Source organism: Antechinus flavipes, chromosome 1 (genome assembly GCF_016432865.1).
Source record: "Antechinus flavipes isolate AdamAnt ecotype Samford, QLD, Australia chromosome 1, AdamAnt_v2, whole genome shotgun sequence".
Taxonomy (NCBI): Eukaryota; Metazoa; Chordata; class Mammalia; order Dasyuromorphia; family Dasyuridae; genus Antechinus; species Antechinus flavipes.
In genome coordinates this window covers 334,966,247-334,988,458 of record NC_067398.1, presented here as the reverse complement: position 1 = coordinate 334,988,458, position 22,212 = coordinate 334,966,247, and the positions used below count along the sequence as shown (strand labels likewise).

The 22,212-nt window shown below is 38.7% G+C and overlaps 1 protein-coding gene and 1 long non-coding RNA gene across 3 annotated transcripts; one reads left to right on the top strand and one right to left on the bottom strand.

Moving 5' to 3' along the window:
- Positions 1-1,326: 1,326 nt before the first annotated feature.
- On the top strand, positions 1,327-8,659 carry LOC127542706 (brain-specific serine protease 4-like). Its single transcript, XM_051968473.1, has 6 exons — positions 1,327-1,824; positions 2,984-3,010; positions 3,530-3,692; positions 4,825-5,099; positions 7,264-7,421; positions 7,920-8,659. The coding sequence occupies exons 1-6, from the start codon at positions 1,755-1,757 to the stop codon at positions 8,166-8,168; spliced, it is 942 nt and encodes a 313-aa protein (XP_051824433.1). The 5' UTR covers positions 1,327-1,754; the 3' UTR covers positions 8,169-8,659.
- LOC127542712 (uncharacterized) lies at positions 5,819-15,782 on the bottom strand. 2 transcript variants are annotated; one of them, XR_007948794.1, is made up of 5 exons: positions 15,720-15,782; positions 14,411-14,594; positions 12,739-12,844; positions 8,271-8,401; positions 5,819-7,394 (listed from the first exon to the last, which is right to left on the bottom strand). It is a non-coding gene; the product is annotated as an uncharacterized LOC127542712 (long non-coding RNA). The 2 variants fall into 2 exon arrangements; XR_007948800.1 differs by lacking the exon at positions 8,271-8,401.
- Positions 15,783-22,212: the final 6,430 nt, after the last annotated feature.

Here is a 22,212-nt window from a genome sequence, read left to right as displayed (position 1 = left end):
AAATTGTCAAAAGAATCCATGACACAAAAAAAGGTTAAAAACTCTTGAACTAGATCAGGGCTTCTTAAACTTTTCCCCACTTGTGACCCCTTTTTACCTGAGAATTTTTTACATGACTTGGAGTATATAGGTATGTAAAATAAGTATATAAATCAAACATTTACTAATAATATATCATAATTTCGTGACACCCACATTCAGTTTATGTGGTCAGAACCCACATTTTAAGAAGCTTTGAACTGAATGATTTCTGAGCTCTTTTCTCAAATCAAGTTAGAGAACATTTATTCAGCATTGTAATGTGGCTGGGTACAGTGGATAAAGCCCTGAACCTGAAGTCAAGAAGATCTGATCTCAATCCGAGTCTAAGAATTTACTAGCAATGTGAGCAAGTCATTTAATTTCTTTTGGCTTCAGTTTCCCCATATGCAAAAAAGGATAAGAATAGACCTACCTCCCATGGTTGTTGTGAGAATAAAATGAGATAATATTTGTAAAACACTCTTTAAACCTGAAAAAGTGTGTGTATATGTGTGAGAGAGTGAGAAAGAGAGAGAGAGAAAAAGGGAGAGACACAGTGAGAGAAAGGAAAGAAAGAGGAGAAGAGACTGGGGGGAAGAGAGAAGAGAGAGAGAGAGAGAGAGAGAGCGTGCGAAAGAGAGAGAAGAAGAAGAAGAAGAAGAAGAAGAAGAAGAAGAAGAGAGAAGAAGAAGAAGAAGAAGAAGAAGAAGAAGAAGAAGAAGAAGAAGAAGAAGAAGAAGAAGAAGAAGAGAGAAGAGAGAGAGAGAGAGAGAGAGAGAGAGAGAGAAGAGAGAGAAGAAGAAGAGAGAAGAGAGAGAGAGAGAGAGAGAGAAGGAGAAAGAGAAAGAGAGGAGAGAGACAGAGAATTGGAGATGGAGACAGAGAGGGAGACAGAGATAGAGAGACAAAGACAGAAAATGTGTGTGTATACTTGTTATAATTATTATTAAGTGTCTACTATGTGGTAAGCATTGTACCAAGCAATAAGATTACAAAGAAAGACAGAAAACATTATTTTCTCTCAAAGTCTAATTGGGGAGACAACAGAAAAAATAACCACAAGACATACGCACACATATGTATAAATATATATATGATGTATAATATATATGTATATATTTTTAGATGTATTATATATTATGTATAATATATATGTATATATATACAAGATGTATAAATATATACACACATATATACATATATATTATATGTACATAATATATGTGTATATAAATATATATATGATTAATTGGTGATAATAACCCAGTGAGAGCATCAGGGGGATCAGGAAAAGCTGCTTACAGGTTGAACATTTCAAGGTCCCCTTCTGGCTTGGAGTTCTAAGGTTCCTTCCAGCTCTGACTTTCTATTTTACTCTCTAAGGCCCTGTCCTAAGTTGACCTTCTGGGTTCTAAGGTCCTAACTTAACCTTTTTTGGCCTTTGCTTCTCCTCTTCAAGGCCAGGGAGCTTGCCCCAAAGCCAACCATTCCATGGGCCTGAGGCAGGTGGAGGAAGCTGGTTCTGCCCAAGGCCACATTAATGACCCACAGCCTTGGGACAGGGCCTTAACCAAGAAGACATTGAGTCAACTGGTCCAACAGCATTCCACCTTCTCCACAGATAAAAACCTAGGGCCTGCAAGCCAGGCCACACACTCAGTCTGGAACTGACTGGAACACACAGCTCCTGTCGCCTGGTGCCAGGGCCCTGAGCCCTCCTTCCTCACTTAACCATGGGATTTTCCAGCAACTGCTGGGGCTGGTTCAGGTTTTTGGCCTTCCTGTTGCTCCTGATGCATTCAGGTGAGTTACTGAGTTGGGTTCCCTAGGCTAGACTTGCCATTTCTCTCTGATCTCCCCATGTCACCTTCCTCTTCTCTTCTGCAGCGTTTTCCTCTTTTTCCCTTGAAAGCCCTAGCTCTAGCATCATCTTCATAGCCTTCTACCTCAACTTCCCATTTCTGACTATCTCTCATTCCTTTTACTCCTCTTTCTCTCCTTCTTCTTTGGTCCTCTTTTCTTTTATTTTTAATTTAATTTTTATTTATTTCTCTTATTCCCTTTTCACTTTGGTATCTGTTTTCATTTTTCTTTGTCTTTGCATTTCAGCTTCATGTTGTCTTTAATTTTATTATACTTTCTAGCTCTGTGTGTGTGTGTGTGTGTGTGTGTGCAGCTGTGGTCCAGGAGTCAGAAGCCCTGGCTCTTAGTCCCGGCTCTGCAGTTGACTAAATGTATGACCTTGCATGAGACATTTCCCCTCCTTGGGTCCCTTCCAACTGTGACATCTTATGAGTCAATGAATCTGTCAGTGTCTCTGTCTCTGTTTTGACATATCCGCCTTTCTGTAATGTCCCTCTATTGCTCCTTCTTCTATTTTCACAGAACGCCCACTCTTTTTTCTCATCTTGTTCTTGCCCCAACTTCCATCTGAAAGAGGGTAGAGATTCTGAAGAGGCATATTAGGCAGACTCAGCCAGAGGAAATGGATTATTAAAATTCTAGAGAGATACTATATTGCTCCAAGGGACATCTGAGGTAAAGAGAATAAATGTTGGCAGTTAAAAAAAGTCTATGCTGGAGACTCAGACATAGGAGGAAGGTCAGGAGGCATGGTTCCCTTGCATCTGATTCCCCTTGCATCCATCTCTGAATCCTTTCAGAGAGCCTGTAATCATTGAACTGAACAACCTGTAGATGCAAAGGTTTGGTAGGTAGAGAGCGAATGGACAGAAAAGTACTTGGAGATACAGAGGTGTAGGAATACCAGGATATGTTCCTTTCAGCCTCCAAGCAATATCTCTCAGAGGATTCCTGCCCTTTAGTCCCTGAGGTGCTTCTCAGATGGAGAGGAGCATGGGGAATGCACCTGTCTTTGGGACAATATGCATGGGTTTAGAGCCACTGGCCCTGTTCTGTTCAGTCATCCTGACTTTTTCCTTTTTTTTTTTTTTCCTAGTAGTCACTTCAGAAGCTGCTGAGATGCCAGGTGAGTAGGAAATATCAAGATATCTCCATGAATGGGAAGGGAAGGAAAGGAAGAAATAGAAGAAGATAGAAGATCAAGTGGAAAGGTCAAGAAAGTTTGAGAAAAAAAGAAAATTTAAGAAAAGTGAAAATGTAGAAAAAAGAGAGAGGGAGATGAAAATGGGGGATACTGGGGAGGGAAGGGATGGAAAGAAAGAGAAGTATGTTCCAGGTATTGTACTAAACACTATACACATAGCTATTAATTGATTCTCATAACAATTTTGTGAGAGATGCTATTATCCCCATTTTGAAGTTGAGAAAACAGAGGCAGAAGTTAAATGACTTGCCCTGATTCCAGTTCCTATACTTTATCAACTCAGCCACCTAAGCTTTCTCTAAGGGAGAAAAGGGATTCTTATTACAGGATGAAGGAGATCAAGAAAAGCTCAGAGAGAAGGATGGAGTAAAACCTCAGAGGAGGTAAGGGAACAGTAGCTAGTGAAGAGAAAGGAATTCGAATTTCTCCCTTTCCCTCCAGCCTGTGGAAAACCTCAGCAGCTAAACCGAATTGTAGGGGGTGAGAATGCCATGGAGGCTGAATGGCCGTGGATTGTCAGCATCCAGAAGAACGGGACTCACCACTGTGCCGGCTCCCTTATCACCAACAGATGGGTAGTCACAGCTGCCCATTGCTTCAAGGAGTATGTTTTTTTCCTATCTCCTCTCCCAGAAACCAGTCATTCTATCTCCAAGATCTCTCCTTTTCCTAATAAATACAACTATTAGTTATTTTAGCTAGCATTTAAAAAATAATTTTAAGGTTTATAAAGGACTTTACAATATTATTTCATTTCTATTCTATTATTTCTCATAACAACTCTTATGGTTATATGCTTCTATTATTCTCTTTTCATAGAGAAGGAAACTGAGGCTGAGTTGTGACTTGTATTTGAGGCAGGATTTGAATTCAGATCTTTCTTACTTCAAATACAGTATACTCTCCACTATTCTATCTAGCTATTTCACAGGTATCCTGGCATCCAGACCTATGTATCCTAGATCATCTTCCTTGTTCCTTTGTCTTCCCTCAGACCCTAAGAAGTCACCTAACCTTTTTCCCTAGAATCCAGGATCCTGTTCTTCACGCCTTTTTGCCCTAGAACCCAAATATCTGTCTTCTTGTTCTCCCTCAGAACATAGGATACTTAGAGCTAGAAGGCACCTTTGAGATTACCTTCATTTTACAGATGAAGAGCTTAAGAAGCAGGTTAAGTGGCTTGTCCAAAGTCATACAGATAGTAAGTAGCAGACTTGAGATATAGACTAAAGGTCTTCCACTCCAAATCCAGGGATTTTTTTCATTATACTATACAACTTCTTTTATGCTTTGGCATCCTGTCCCCTATATCTTTCTCCTAGGAAGCACATTCCTTGTCCCCACCTCCTTCCTTAAAAACCGAAGCTTCCTCTATTCCCAGACTCCAGTACTTCAAGAACTTCAGCATACTGCTTCCATTGAGAGCAGGGGATGGGGAGAGGAGAGAGTACTGATCCAACTAGTACCTGACCATAATCCTCTCTACATCACTCCTGACCAGTAGTCATCCTTCATTCTCTTAAAGGCTTTTAGGGAGGAAGAATACTCTGAGATGGCTTATTTTACTCTAGAGTGTAACTTGTTTGAAGGCTCTCCTTATATTAGTCCTGTCTCATCTCTCTGAGAACTAAGAATTTTGTCCTGTTGTCCCTTCAGAGCTATCCCCGACCCCTCTCCTCTCACCAAGATCCCAGGCATCCTTACTAGTTCTGAACCAACTATTTTTCTTTTTCCAGTTCTGTGGAGCCATCTCAATTTTCTGTGCTTCTGGGAGCCTGGCAGCTGGGAAACCCTGGTCCTCGGGCCACACGAGTGGACATGGCCTGGGTATTGCCTCACCCTAAATACATTTGGCGGGAGAGCAACCAAGGGGACATCGCCTTGGTGCGCCTCGATCACTCCATCAAATTCTCTGAGCGCGTCCTGCCCATTTGTTTGCCTGACAGTACTGTGAAATTCCTTCCTGGTACCTCCTGTTGGATTGCTGGCTGGGGCAGCATTGGAGATGGAGGTGAGAGCCCCCATGAAACATCCATGTTCACTTAAAGGAGAAAAGGGAAGCTTTTATAGGTAGCTATGGGTGCTTGGAGGCAGAGCAAAAAGAGGGGAGATGATTCCAAAGCTGTTCTTTCCTGCCTTGGTCATACTGTCTCCAGAGTAGGGTTTAATTCTGGATTTCATTTTAAGAAGGACTTGGACAATCTAAAGCTTACCCTGGGAAGTGTAAATAGGAGATTGAAGACATTACTCACCATGTATGAGACTGCTTAGAGGAACTGGGAATGTTTGAAAAAACTAGCGGAGAACATGATAATTGCCCTCTAGTATTTTGAGGATTGCAATATGGAAAAAGATTTACAGTCATTCTGCTTGGCTTTAGAGAGCAGAACTGAGAACAATAGGTAGAAGTTAGAAAAGATTTTAACTTAATTTTAAAGGAAATTTTCCCAACAATGAAAATTGTGACAAAGTAGAAGGGGCTGCCTTGAGGGGAGTGATGTAGGAAATGTTTCATCACTGAAGGTTTTCAAGGGGACTTGAGATGATTACTTGTTAGAGATATTGCAAAAGTAGTTTATGCTTCAAGCAGGGAGTGGATTAGATGACCTTTAGGAATATTTCCCACTTTGAGATTATGTGATTATTTGAAAGATGTGAGGAGACAGAGCAGCAAAGACAGACTTAAATATTGCCAAAATGTCAAGAATTCAAGGACCAGAGAGCCCCATATTCAGTTGACCTAAATACAAAATTTATTGATAGTATTCAAAGCTCCCAGTCTAGACACACACAAAGGATATAAGGAGACATGTTGTAATTCAATTCATTTCCACATGGGTTTCAGTGTTGGTTCTGATCCAGAGGTAGGGAGGCAGTAAAAGTTCTGGTTTTAGGAAATCAGTCCTTCCCAGAATAATAAGGTGATTTTAAGTGGCTAACAATCATTAGAATCTGCATAGTTTTATATCCCAAACAGATTTCAATTTTACAATTGTCCAGTCACTGAGCTTATATCAAGACATTTTAGCTGTTTCTATCTCTCTCTTTTTCTGCCTCTCTTTCTGGAGACTAAGTGGGAAGCAGCCTTTTTAAATCAAAGTGTCTTAGGTTCAGAGAAGCAAAAATATGGGAAATCTACTTTATATCCTTGCTTTTAAATGTTATGGCAAAATGATAGAATGTTTAATCTGGAAGTCATTTTTCAGGCCTTTTAGTCTAACCCTGACCTAAATTGGCATCTTAAATAAGATCTCGAGGAATGGAAAAAAAAATGCTATTGCATTGCCACTCATTCTTTCTAAGTCTGATCTTTTTGCTGTTGTTTTTTAATCCTTTTTCAGTCATATCTAACTATCGTGACCCCTTTTCTTGTAAAGGTACTAGAGAAGTTTAATATTTCTTTCTTCATATCACTTTACAAATGAGGAAACTGAGGCAAATGGATTTAAATGATTTGGCCAAGGTCAAAAGTGTCTGAGGCAGTATTTGAACTCAGAATTTCCTGACTTCAGGTCTGGTGGTCTATCCACTATGTCACGTAGCGGTTGTTCTGGTTTTTAGGGCCAAACAATTTAAGTCTAGTCCTTAATCCTCTCCATCTCTCTGTTGCCCATGACAGTCCTTCTTATATTTGAAAAGCACAATCATACTCCTTTTAAGTCTTGTATCAAGGCAGACCATTTCTGTTTGTCATAGTTTTGTGTCATCATCTCTTCATCAAATTAAGTTAAAAAAGACTTCTTTCAAGGAACTGCACAAAGGGCTAGAATGTAAACACAATCCACCTGGTATCAGCTGCCAAGGAAGAGATATGGGCACAGACTGGAAGACACAGAGGAAAGGAAAGACATTCAGGTCTAGTACTAAATATAGGGAGAAAACAAAATGGGCAAAAAAATGAAATAGACAAATCAAGATTCTGAGTCTAGAATGGGGCATCGGGAATAGCCTTAAATTCTGAAGTTTCTTGCAGGGAGTCTTCTCCCAATCATCAGTGATAAGAACCTGAGGTAGAGACCCTGCTGCTGAGGGATGTGTGTGAACTACTTATTGTCCTGATAGAGATGGGGAAAATCAAGGGCTTCTAGGCAGCTGCTAGGGATGGAGAAGACTAGGTGGGTGTATTTCTCTCTGAGCCTGACTCACTTTTTTTTTTCCACCTTTCTCCCTCTTAGTTCCCCTGCCATATCCCCAGACTTTGCAGAAGTTGAAAGTTCCCATCATCTCTTCTGAGACATGCAGTCGCCTCTACTGGCGGGGCGCCGGACAGGAGGCCATCACCTCAGACATGCTGTGTGCTGGCTACCTGGAAGGCAAGAAGGATGCATGTCTGGTAAGCTCAGTCACTAGGGCAGGTGATTGATCCCTCCTGGAGGGAGCCCTTTTCCCTCCCTCCCCCCAACCCCGGAGCCTGCTAGAGGTGCCATTGCAGACACACAGGGACAAGGATCAGGGGCAAGAGGCTACCGGACCAGAGCCGGCCAGTTTAGCCAAGTGATAAAACCCATAAAGGGGACTTAGTGTATTGTAAGACTAGAAAGATCAGTTGGGGTCAGATTCCAAAGGGCTTTGACGTAAACAGAAAAGAGAAGTTGAGTTTTGTGAATTTTAAAAATGGTCTCCCACCTGATTTTCTTTAGATACCATAGTGACTGCTTAGCTGTTCTTGTTACTAATCTCAGAGTATGTTAATAGGGTTGAGGGAAGGAAAGGTGACTGGGCCCCAGAGCCAGACATTAGAATGGCCTGGAACACTCAGCTGACTAGGTTCTACTCCAGATGGTCATCCTTTCACCTCCTAAATGTATGCAACTTTTCTCCATCCCCACAGGGTGACTCGGGGGGCCCCTTGATGTGCCAGGTGAATGGGTCCTGGCTTCTTGCCGGCATCATCAGCTGGGGAGAGGGCTGTGCTGAGCGTAACCGGCCTGGGGTCTACATCAGCCTCACTGCTCACCAGGCCTGGATCCAAAGGGTAGTGCAAGGGGCACAGTTCCGAGGACAGCCACGGGGAGACGGCGATGGCGTCAGGCCTGGGGGTGGCAGGGATGGGCGAGGATACAGGCCGCAGCCCTCCTAGGGGTGGGAGACGAGTCTGGGACCCGGGGACCAGCTGCGGGCTCAGCTAGACGCCTGGATCTTTGACTTCTTGTTGCAGTTTGTCTTATTAAACACGACCTACCTCTGAAGGATGGCAGAGTTCAGGTGCCCAGCCAGCCTCATGCCCCAGCTCCGCTGCCAAGTAGCTTTCCCCTGGGCCTGTATCATCTTTCTATGGGATTAGGCACTCTCTCTTCTGACCTTCCCTAGGCCCTTGGGAGAAAGCAGGGTTATGGGTAGGAGGTGATGAGCCTGAACTGCTGGGCCCTATCCCGGCTGGCCGGTGACCCAGAGCTGCTTCCATCTCACACCATGGTTGGGTAGAGAGGGGTGAGGAAAGAAGACTATAAGGCTCAAGAAAGCTTATGTTTGAATGTTAACTGATAATTAATTTTTATAGTTATTTGTAACCACTTTCATGTATCTAATTCTATTTATTCCTCTAATTTCAATAAATTTTTTATTCACCTATTCTGGGGTTATTCTTCTACCCAAGCTTTCTGCTTTTCATGACCTGGGATCTTGACCATAACAGAAATATCTTTTCCATTATCCTTAAGTGAGAGCTTCCAAGGCCACCAAGATTCTCCTAGAATCCAGATCAACAAGTCCCAATGTCCAGAAATATTATGGAACACGGAATAGTTGGACTATACTAGAGTTCTATCTCAGTTTTGTCACTAATCAATTGGGCAAATTCCTTTCCCCCCAGGATTCATTTTCCTCATCTTTAAAATAAAGATGTTAGACTAGATTATTTATTTATTTTTTAAGTGAGAGAACAATAGTCCTCCCAACCCTATTGTTCTCTTACTCCAAACTGTCCTAAAATAAATTACATTACTATTATGGAACACAGGGAATAGTTGGACTATACTAGGGTTCTATCTCAGTTTTGTCATTAATCAATCAGGCAAATTCCTTTCCCCCAGGTTGCATTTTCCTCATCTTTAAAATAAAGGGTTCTATCTCAGTTTTGTCACTAATCAATTGGGCAAAATCAATGAGATCTCTGTCTTTGGGATGTCAATGGAGACTATATGCATACTATATATAGAAAGAGGAAGAATAATGACATTCTAGAGACTGGAGTTCTAGATGATCTCTCAAGGAAGTTTATCTTGTGTCCCCAAAAAACCTGTTTGGTAGTCCTTTGAAATCTACTATTTTCTGAATAATTTTTTTAAAGTACAAAATGAAATACATTTGATCACAAAGAAAAACATTCAGTGAAAATAAAGATGTAGAGTTTTCTCCTCATCCTGCTTTACAACCTTTTAAAATCCATTCATGGATCCCAGGTTAAAACTGGTTAGGTGTCTAAGTCTCTTCAAACTCCAAAAACTTACTGGCTCATATAATTTGACTGAAATATCTTTCAAGGCCTAAATTTAGGGTTGGGGTCCTTGATGATATTAATGGTCATTTGATAATTTTGTAGTATTTGTTGGTTTACAGCAATAGATAAGGCAACAAGATGAGTGATTTGCTTATGTTTGAACAGCCATTCAATGTAAGAGTCTAGATTCAGCTTCAGGTTTCCTGACATCAATGCCAGTTCTTTTCCTATTCTCTCCATCATCACACCATAAACTGCCTTTCTCAAAGCATTCAAATTAAACATTTATTAAACACCTACTTAAAAGGTATATGCAGTTGTGAAGCATTGTGAAGGACTAGGTACTGAGAAAAATATAAAATTTCCATGAGATCTAGGATTGCCTTCATGGAGCTTAAAGAAGTGCTTTTCACACAATACCCCCATGAAGTTGAACAAAGCAATATTATTCCCATTTTATAAATGTCATGGTCTCAAATTGCTAAAGGAAATATTATTTCAAAGGTGTTGCTTTGAGGTGGGAATAGATCATCCAACATTTCAATTCAATAAGGAAAATGCGCTAGGGACAAAAACCTACCCCCCAAACCTAAACATTACTCAGGAACTACATGTTCTGAAACCAGTTCATTAGGGATGATTCTAAAACGGTGGAATAGATTGGTAAATTTCAAGCTCTTCTGATTTCCCCCATAAATAGAACAAATTTGTGTCTCAGGGAGAAGATAGACTTGTGAAAAATCAAGAAGACTTGGGGTGGAACAGGGGTCCTCCCGACATAACCCAAGGAGATCTGAAGAAAGACCAGAGAAGATCCCAAAAAAGACCGTGGCTGGGATTAACCTGTTATGAAATGCAAGCATCTGGGGATAGTTCCACAGAAACAGCAAGTGGAGAGTCCTTGGGCCGAGCTGGGTGTGGCTGGAGCCTGGGCAGAAACCATAGAGACTTTCACCTCCTGAGTTATTGGTTGACTTGGGGTCTGAGTCTGGGAAGACTGAGTGAACCTCAGCCAATTAGGAATGCTAAGTCCAGTTGTGCTGCTAAAACGCAGTTGGCTAACTGGCCGAGAAGGAACCTGGCGAGTGCAGATGAGTGGGGCAGGGACAGTTGGCTGTGGGCACTTGCAAGAGGGGGGAGCTCTTGGTTTGGGGTTCCTGGTCAGAGAGGAGAGCTGAAAAGAAGTCATAGACACCCTCCTTTTCCCGCCCAGGGTTAGAAATGCTTACACTAATACATCTTATTTTTTAAAAATGAATCGGCAAAGAAGAAAGAACCCCACCATAGAAATATATTACGGGAACAGGCAAGACTAGGGTTCGTCTTCAGAAAACACTGAAGTTAAAAAAAAAAACAAAAAACTTTCTCTCCAAAGAGTAACGTCAAATGGCTCCTTGCCCAGAAAGAATATATTGAAGAACTCAAAAAAGAATTTAGAAGTCAAATGAGAGAGATTGAGGAAAAACTAAAAACTAACTAAAAACCATCCAAAAAAAAAAATCCAAGAAGATTATGAAAAAAAAAGTTAACCAGCTAGAAAAGGAGATATACATCCTCAAAGACTAAAATAACTCTGAAAATTAGAATTGGGCAAGGGGAAGCCAGTGAAACTATGAGACCAAGAAATAACAAAACATATGATAAAGAATGAAAAAATAGAATATGAAACATCTTATAAGAAAAATGACAGATCTAGAGAATAGAACAAGAGAAAATATAAGAATAATTGGATTTTCTGAAAGTTGTGACCAAAAAAAAGAATCTTGACATAATAATGCAATAATCCAAGAAAATTGTCCTGGAGTGACAGAACCCAAAGAGAAAGTAGAAATAGAAAAAATCCAGCAATGACCATCTCAATGAGATCCTTTTTAGAAAACAAATAAGAACATTATTGCCAAATTTTGAAACCCCCAGATCAAAGAGAACATTTTGCAAGAAACAAGAAAAAAACAATTGAAATATGTTAGAACTACAATTAGAACTATATAGGACTTATCAGTAGCCACAATAAAAGACCACAGGTCCTGGAATCACATCTATTGACAATCAAAAGAACTAGGCTTGTGGCGAAAAATATCATAACTAGCAAAATTATTTGTAATATTGAATGAGAAAAAATGTACATTCAATGAACTTGCAGATTTTCAGGACTTTCTATCAATCAAACTCTAACAATACAAAATTTAACATACAAGAGCCAATGTCAAAGATCAATTTCAAGGAATTCAACATGGATAACTTTTTTTAATATGGGAAATTTATAGCATATGTTTAAGATTGGCATCAATAATACAACAGCTAAGAAGAAAGATTGGAACAAAATTAAGGAAAAAAAGGAATTATGTCATACAAATAAGGTATAGAGGAAGAATAGACACAGGTATTAAAAGAAGGAAGAAAACCTACACACATTGGGAATGGATTAAATAGGCAACACTACATATATCCTATGAAAAGTATAGCACCCTTCCAAGTTTATTTCTATAAAGAAATAAGTGAAGAGAGATAGGTGGACAGGGATGCAAAGGGTGAGGGAAGAAGACCAGGGAGGAATCCATGGGCAGGGGGAGGTTAAATAATAGCAAGGCAAATTAGAAGCAGAATTAAAGCAAAGACTCAGAAGGGATAGGAAAGATATATGTGTGTCTATGTGTGGGAGTATGTGTATGTGTATGTGTGTATCTACATATGTATATATAAATATATTCTTTCTTAAATATAGCCTGCTTGGGGAGAATGTGGGGATAAAAGGGTGGGGGAATAAAGTAAAAAAGGTGTACAGTAGAGAACAAAACAACAATTTACAAGGAAGTAAAGAAAAGATGGACACTCATGAATATAATTCTACTTATTATATGTATATATATATATATAATATATATATATATATAATATATATATATATATAATATATATATATATATATACACACACACTTTCTTGAACTGGAATTGCTATATATTTTTAATCCTCCCTGATATTCTATTGGGCACATGACGATGTTCTCTTTTATTTTGTTAAGTATTTCTTGTCTGTTTTTTCTTTTTTCTTATTTGTTTCTTTAAATAAAATAAATTTGGAAAGAAAAGAAAAGAAAAATCTGTAATAATAATAAAAAAACCCAGTTCATTAAGTATTGGTTACAGGTAAGGAAACTGAGGAAGAAAAATGTGTCTTAGCTAATCAATTTTGTCTTTCAACTTCTTACCTTTGGGACCAATGAGGACATCCTCCCCTGACTTTGTACTTTTTCATTGGCTGTCTTCCATGTCTGGAACGTTCTTTCTCCTTACTTCCTCTTGGTTTCTTCAATCCTACAAAAGAACAGTGATCCCACTTTCTGCAAGAGGATTTTCCTATTCTCTGTCTCTCCCCCTCTCTTCTCCTTCTGAGACTTCCATTTATACTGCATATATTTTGCACATACAAAGTTATTTGCATTTTATCACCCCCATTAAATGGGATCTTTTTTTCTGAGGCAGTGAAGCACCTGATACAGAGTAAGCAATTCACTGACCCAAATGAGAACAACTCAATTCAGTTGGAGGACATTCGGTGACTCCATCTATAGAAAACCAAGTTAATCTCAATATCTTGCTCTGCTTATTTAAATATTAAATTAAAAATTATTTAAAAATTCAATAGATCCAATATATACAAAATCATACAAAATAGATTCTGGAAGACACAATTTCATACTGAAAATCTTCATAGAGACTTAAAATGTGTGCTCTTTACTCTGGGATTGGGCCTGAGAGGTTCAGTGAACAAAAATCTGTAGGAAGAGCAGCCTTTGTTGGAATCATTGGTCTGCATTCAAAGTACTATGAGTCTGAAGCAAATGTACTGAGTCACTAGGCATGGTATTTAGTAATCAATCTATTCAAAACAATATTTTTATTAGAAAATATTTAAACAGCTGTTTGGAAGATGGTCATAGTTTAGAGACTTCTTCCATGAACCAAACACACCAGTTTGATAACAAGAACTGTGGGGTCTTATCTACTATTGTAAAACTCTTCATGGGAATTTTAGAATTACCTCAGCTTGTATAGTTTTATGTTCAAAGTACAAGGTGTTCATGAAAGATACATATTAGATGTTAAATCCTAAGAGTTTCAAATATCTTCAAGAACATATTTTCAAGTTCCAAGGAACTGAACAACCATTTATGAGAATGAACCACTCTATCTCCTCATTTATGCTGCATATGTATGTATATATGTATATATCCTATGTAGCTTTACATAAAATGTTAATATTTTCTGATAATTTGTGTATGTTGCTAGTATTTACATATAAACTTTATTTTGATCACCAACTAGTAGCCTTTAAATTTAGAGGTTTAGTAGGTTTCTAACCTAATGTAATACTTCATTCATTCTATATATTTGAGATCCCAGTGTCTTATTTCCATCCAGGTAGGAAACTGAGTCTGATAGGTATTAAATGAATTGGGCAAGAACACATAGCTGGAAATTACAAAGTTGGGACTCCAGCCCAGGGCCCAACAAACATTTCTTAATTGCCAACTATTTGCACAACACTATGCCAGGTGCAGGAGGTACACACACATACACCCCTCCTTCCCAAGCCCCCCCCCCCCCCAACAGTCATTGCCTTCGAGGAGTTTACATTCTACTGAGTCTCCATTGAGCACATACATGGTCTGTTGCTCTTCCACGGGGGTCTGGATGGAATCTCTCTCCAACGTCAGAGAGATATAATGTGGAGAGAGGGGAGGAGGAGGCAGAGACCTCGTTCTGAGCTTCCTTTTTGTTGACACCCAACCCTTCATTCAATGTGACCCTGCCTCAGGCTCAATCCCAATCCCTGGGCCATGGTGCCTCAGAGATTTGGGGTGAGTCGAGCCTTCTCACCTGCTCCCGACTGATTCATTGAAGTGAGTCACTTCAGATTCTAGAAATTCCTCCCCAGCGATGAGTGTGAAAACAATGAGACAGCTGGATTCTTGGATTTCCCTTCATCACGAACTCCAAGTCACCTCTCCTGACCCATAGCTTCCTCCTTGTGCCCTATGTTGGCAGGCAGGGAAGGGATTCTCTGGGCAAAGAAATCAGGAGGAAAGCTATTCCACACTCTGGGAGCCCCTTCCCACCCTGAGACTTTCCTATTCTCTTGTTCTGCTCCTTTCAGAACTCAGGTTGCCTTTTCTGGGTCTTAGTTCTTCCCTTCCTCTCAATCCCAAAGGCTTCTTTACCCTTACTTCTTCATAGCAGGCTAGCAAAAGCATTTTGATTCTTGTGCTACCTTCCTCCCTGCCCTGCCCTGCCCTGCCCTGCCCAACTCAACCCAGCCCCCTCTCAGCTCTTAATAACTCTAATCCAAAAGTGGTGGTTTGGTCTAAAGAGAACTTTTTCCCTCTGGCCCTGAGCACTCCTGCAGTACCTATAGGGGCCCTGAGTTGACAATCTAAAGACATGAGTCCCAAGTCCTCTGAAAGACTTGCTGTAGGAACTTGGCCAAGTTATTTCCTCTTCCCAAAAAGATTGCCCCATTTGTAAATTGAAAAGCTCAGACTATCTGTCTATCTGTAAGGCCCTGTTCAGTTCTTTATTGTATATCCTTTCCATCTACCATGGGATGATTGGGGTTCTTTCCATCCATAGTTACAACTAGAATAGGATGACTGGGATTTTACACAAAGTACCAATACGAGGTGTGAGTGCTTCCTCCCCAAGGTGATTGTTGGTATGAATTGATAAATAATGTTACCTCCTCCTTACCCCAAGATAAGGACCCTGGTCACTGTAGCACTTCTCTTCTAGGGGCCATCTCCCTTCACCCCATTTTTCAGGGATATGAAATAGACTCTCTTGTGGTTGGACCATTCCCTCTCCTAGCACCCACTGGTTCTCTGTGATGTTTGTACTCTATTTTTGATCTGGTTGAAAAAAAAAATTCCCAGCCATATCTTTGCTACTATTTCTTACACTGTGTGTTCCCAGATTTAAAAATTTTATTTTTCTGTTCTAAAGTCCCATTTGGCTCTAATATTCTATATCTTCTTCTTGTGATTCCAACTTCTCACTCCCAATCCAAAGGTCTGACCTCTCCAGGCCCAAATCTATTCTCTAATACTCCCTCTTCCCCACTCCCCCACCTCTTCACCTTCTCAATTTCATCCAGGACCAGTGTTTTCCCACCCCACCTCCAGAGCATTCTTACCTGGGCTGAAGAACCCCTCCCTGCTTCACCATAACAGACTAGTCTCCTGCTAACAGAAGCAGAAAACCGGTCTGGGGAGGGAGGAGGTGACTCAGAGGAGAAGGAGGGTTGGGCAGGGAAACTCAATGCCAGGTGTTCTGTGTTCTCCTATCAACCTGTAAACCACAAGCTCTTACAATCTCTCATCTGGAACCCAAAGTCCACATTCCTGGCATCCTTGCTAATTTCAGTGCTACTTTGGGGTATCATCACTCAGACTCTGATCTCTGTCCCTTAGTCTCCTTTCTTACCTATACTATTCCTCCAGACCCTTCTCTTTCTTCTCATTACATTCTCCTTTTTGTTCTTCCCTCTGAAATTCTTTTATGTTCTGTACTTTTCTCCTCGGGATACTCAGTTCTCCCCTATGTGGGTGTCCCTCAGTCTATCCCCTCTCTCTTTGAACCTTTTAGTTTCCTTTCCCTATATCTTTCAGTTTACTTCTCTTTCTGGTCTCTACTACTTAGAGATTTACCGAATAGTTCAGTAATAGAGTATTATTTTGTGTCTTCTCTTGTCTCCCCCCAAATCAGAAAACACTTAAAGATACAAACAACTTTCTTCTCTTCTGAGCCCCACCTCCCTGTGGACTTATATATAGTCCCCCAGACTTAAAATAGTATTATCTTGTTATTTTTCCCCAAATGCTGTTTGTCACTCCTTTTTATATTCCAAATCCAAGGATGTAGCTCAGATGTAGGAAATGGCCACGAACTATGTCAAGTGAGGACTGGTTGGAGATATTTAGCCTGGAGAAGGGAAGATGGGTAGTAAGGTGGGGAAGCATAGATATAATAGCTATTTTCAAGTATTTTAAGGGGTGTCACTTCAGGGAGATTAGATTTAGTCTTCTTGGTCATATATTGAAAATCTAGAATGATTGTGGTCTAACATTTCACAGCATATACTAAGATAAGCTCAAAATGGGTATATGATTTAGACATAAAGAGTGATGATAAATAAAGTAGGGAAGCATGGAAAAAATTCTGGCTTAGAGCTATAGATAAGGGAAAAGTTCATGACTAAACAAGAGTTAGAGAGGATCACAAGAGATAAAATGGATAACTGTGATATAAGACCATTCCTGACAAGACTAGAAGGAAAGCAAGAAACTAAGGGAAAAAATTACAGCAATTTTATCTGATAAAGATCTCTTTTCCCACATACATAGAGAGTTGAGTCAAATTTATAAAAAATAAGAACCATTCTCCAATCGATAAATGTTCAAGCAATTTTCAGAAAAAGAAATTAAAGCTATCAATAGTCATAAAAACATGCTCTACATTAGTAATAGCCAGAGAAATGGAAATTAAAACAAGTCTGAGGGACAATCTCATACCTATCAGATTAGTTAACATGATAGAAAAGGAAAATGACAAATCCTGGAGGGGGTATGGAAAACTAGGCATATTGACATATTGTTGTTGGTATTATGAACTCAGCCAACCATCCTGGATAACAATTTGAAACTATTGTTTCAAAGGGCTATAAAACTGTGAATAACTGTTAACTCAGCTAATTTATGCTTGTATTCACACCACTGAGCACAGTACCTGACATTAGTAAATATTTAAAAATGTTATCTATACTATGATAATGATTTCCTTCTGTTTCCTGATCCCCAACCCAGCTTCCCAGTAGTAGTAGAAGGTTGAGATTGAACTCCCTCCCTCTCTTTTGGCTAGGTTTTTATTCCAAAGATATCAGAGAAAAAGGAAAAGACATATATGTACAAAAATGTTTATAGGAGCTTTTTTCCATAGTGGTAAAGAATTGGAAATTGGGGGACTTGAAACTGAGGAATTTGAATTTGGAAATTGAGAACTCATCAACTGGGGAATGGTTGAACAAACTGTGGTATATAACTGTATTATAAGAAATGATAAAAGGGATGGTTTCAAAAAACCTAGAACAATTTAGATGAAGTGATGCAAAGGGAAGTGAGCAGAACTAGGAAAACATTGTACATAGTAATAACAATATTGTAATAATAAACAACTATGAAAGACTTAGCTGTTCTGATCAGTGCAATGAATCATAACAATTCCAAAGGACTCATGATGAAAAATTCTATCTCCTTCCAGAGAGAGAACTAGACTTTAAGTTGACATATTTTTTCCTGTATTTTTCCTGGTTTTTTTTTTTTTTTTTTTTTTTTGGCAATGTGGCTTATGTGGAAATGTTTTGCATTACTTTAGATTTATAATAAGTATCATATCTTATCTTTTCAATAGGTCGGGAAATGGTGGAAGGAAGGAAAAAATTTGCAATTGAACAATTAAAAAATAGCAATAAGAGAATGATTGTAGTTTGAAAAAAATTTTTTTTTCCTTGGCTTGGTTTTACTCAGTCCAAAAAGCTCTTTATGTCTCCCCATATCCCTTCCCTTTAGTATATCTTCTCTACTCTAAAGTCTCTTCTTTGGAGAACTAGTTGTTTTGTATTAGAATTTTACAGTTAGAAATTTCCTTGAGGACTGATCTTGCTAATTTATTCTTGTATTCACATCATTGAGCACAATACTTGACATATAATAAACATTTAAAAATGCTTTATCTATCCTATGATAATGATTTTCTTCTATTTCCTGACCCTCCAACCCAGTATCCTAGTAATGGTAGGAGATTGAGATTGAACTCCCCCCTTCTCTTTTGGCTTCATAATCCACAAGGATCTAGTGGCCAGGGAAACAAGATCCGATATACTTATTCAAGTGGCCCGTACCTAGCCTGAGGGATGATGATGAGGAAGAGATAAAGCCCATGGAATATGCAATGTGCTCTGCCTAGTGAAAGTTCATGAAGAATAGTCTGGGGAGTTCTAACAAATCATGATGAAATATAATGAAATGATCTTACTTTCCAGTTCAGAGCATGCACAGGTATTTTAACCATATTTTAACTAGTCCCCTTGTTATTTTGTTGTTGTTCATCCTTCATTCTTTTTTTTTTTAAATAATAGCTTTTTATTTTCAAAATACATGCATAAATAATTTCCAACATTCACTCTTGCAAAACCTTGTGTTCCAAATTTTTCACCCTCCTCTGCCCCCATCCCCTCTTCTAGACAGCAAATAATCCAATATATGTTAAACATGGGCGATTCATCTGTACACATTTCTACATTTATCATGCTGCCAAGAAAAATCAGGTCAAAAAGGAAAAAAAAAAACCACAAAAAAGAAAAAAAGCAAGCAAACAACAACAACAAAAAATGAAAATACTATGTTGTGATTCACATTCTATTCCCATAGTCTTCTCTCTGGATGCAGATGGCTCTTTCCATCACAAGTCTACTGGAGTTGGTTTGAATCACCTCATTGTTGAAAAGAGCTGGGTCCATCAGAATTGATCAACAAATAATCTTGATGCTGTGTACAATGTTCTCTTGGTTCTACTCACTTCACTTAGTATTAGTTCATATAAGTCTTTAGGATTTTCTGGAATCATCCTGCTCATCATTTTGTACAGAATAACAATACTCCATAACATTCATATACCAAAACTTATTCAGCCTTTCCCCAACTAAGTTTTTAGTTCCTTGCCACTACAAAAAGAGCTTCTACAAACATTTTTGTATATGTGGGTGCTTTTCCCTTTTTTATGATGTGTTTGAGATATAGCTCCAGTAAAGACACTGCTGGATCAAAGGGTGTGCACAGTTTGATAATCCTTTGGGCATAGTTCCAAATTGCTCTCCAGAATGATTGGATCAGTTCACAATTCCACCACCAATGTATTAGTGTCTCAGTTTTCCCATAATCCTCCAACATTTATCATTATCTTTTTCTGTCATCTTAGCCAATCTGAGAGGTATGTAGTATTACCTCAGAATAATCTTAATTTGTATTTCTCTGATCAATAGTGATTAGAGCATTTTTTTCACATGACTAGAAATGATTTTAATTTCTTCATCTGAAAATTATCTGTTCATATCTTTTATGATGTCATTATAAATTTGAGTCTGAATTTTAGAAATGAAGCCTTTATCAGAATCCTTGGATGTAAATTTCCCCCTAGTTTTCTGTTTCCCTACTAATTTTGTCTGCATTGGTTTTGTTTGTGCAAAATCTTTTAAATTTAATATAATCAAAATTATCCATTTTATAATGTTTTCTAGTTTTTCTTTGGCCATAAATTCCTTCCTTTCCCACAGATCCAAGAGGTAGACTATCCTTTGTTCTCCTAATTTTGCTTATGGTATCACCCTTTATGTCTAAATCATGAACCCATTTAAACTTTATATCTTGGTATAGAATGTTAGCTGTTGGTCAATGCCTAATTTCTGCCATACCATTTTCCAATTTTCCCAGCAATTTTTGTCAAATGAGTTCTTATCCAGAAGCCGGAGTCCTTGGGTTTATCAAACACTAGATTACTATAGTCATTGACTACTGTGTCTTGTAAAGCTATTCCACTGATCTAATTCTTAGCCAGTACCAAATGGTTTTGATGACTGCTGCTTTATAATATGGTTTTAGTTCTGGTACAGATAGGCCAACTTCATTTGCATTTTTTCCATTAATTCCCTTGAAATTCTTGACTTTTTTATTCTTCCAGATGAACTTTGTTTTTATTTTTTTTTCTAGCTTTGCAAAGCAATTTTTTAGCAGTGTGATTGGTATGGCACTGAATAAGTAGATTAATTTAGGTAGTATTGATGTTTTTATTATATTAGCTCTACTTACCCATAAGCACTGATATTCTTCCAATTGTTTAAATCTAACTTTATTTGTGTGGAAAGTGTTTTGTAATTGTGTTCATATAGTTCCTGACTTTGCCTTGATAGGTAGATTCCCCAATATTTTATATTATCTACAGTTATTTTTAAATGGAATTTCTCTTTGTATCTCTTGCTGCTGAACTTTGTTGCAGCATAGAAATGTTGATGATTCATGTGGAATTATTTTATATCCTGCAACTTTACTAAGGTTGTTAATTGTTTCTAGTAGTTTTTAGTTGATTCTTTAGGATTATTTTAGTATACCATCATATCATCTTGCAAAGAGTGATAAGTCTGTTTCCTCATTACCTATTCTAATTCCTTTCATTTCTTTTTCTTCTCTTATTTAATTAACATTTCTAATACAATATTGAGTAGTAATGGTGATAGTGGGCCACCTTGCTTCACTCCTGATCTTAGTGTCATCTTTTATTCTTGAAGAGGAACAATGATATCAGGAAAGTGTAACTTGACTTGCAAGTGAATTGAATTTAAGTGAAGCTATGCAAAGTCTTCCCCCTCATTTTCTCCTTTCTCCTTTTCCTTCCCTTCTCATTTCTCAATCCAATGACTAGATATAAATCAAGATGATTGGAGATGACTGCAGTGGGAGATTTTGGTTTTTTTTAAACTAATGTCTTTTCAGTTTGTCTGAGGCAACACCTATTCAGTGATTAAGGCTAAGGAAGAAATGAGGCAAAGAATGGCCTCTTTTGCCTAATCAAAAAAAAAAAATAATCTGGGAGGGTAAGACCCTTAGGGTTTCTGGGCAAAGGAGCAACAACAGCTATTTACACTCTGAGCAATTAGGGCCTGAACACTGACTAAATGAGATTTGACACATTCCTTTAAGAAATATCTTTCAAATACTTGCTGACCTATAACTAAGAATATATTAAAAATGAACTAATGGTGAAGACCTTTTCTGTTTCCTGGCTATGATGTCATTTATGAGCCAAATGATGTGATTTACAAGAACAATTCCTGGTTCCAAATAATGTATTTGAGGTAGCACCAAATAATAAGATTGATGTAGGCACCATATGTTGGGGATTGATCATGTGAAGAATTCACACCTTTGGCAAAAGATAGGTTTATTTAGGAGAAGAATTTACAGACAAAATGAAGAGATATAATAGACCCCAGAAATAGTAAATATGAAAGCGTTGGGAGAGCATATAGTTAGCAACGAGAGGGGTTTTAACAATTAATTATGGGGAAAAAAAACAAGTTCCCTAGGAATCAAGAGAAAAAGAATACTCCATGAGATTGGAATATGCCCTTAGCTGACAGACTAAATATATAAAAGGAGTTTAGGACCCTAAAAAAGTCAGTTAGCTATAAGGAGAAAGACACCATGAGACATCAGGAGGGATGAGAGGAAAGACACCAAGTAGCATGGGGGAAAGGGAAGGGGAAAGACACCACAAGGCAGAGTGCTGTGGTGGGCTATAATTCCAAAAGGGATTCAGGAAAGATTCAGGATCCATGGACAGATTTATAGGAGAAATTTAATCTCAGGGGTTTTCACATAACTCAGATATCTGACCAAAGCAAGGGAGGGCTGCCCCTAACCTCCATAGAGGGTGGGACTGTAAGGCTAAACTGAGGCCCATCATTGCCCCTCTCTGCCTGCTCCAGGGAGCAATTCCATCAATATTCCAGTCCCTCTGCCAATCCCACACAAGTTATTCAGGACTTATTAGCTGCATTAGACTGAGAGAGACAAACT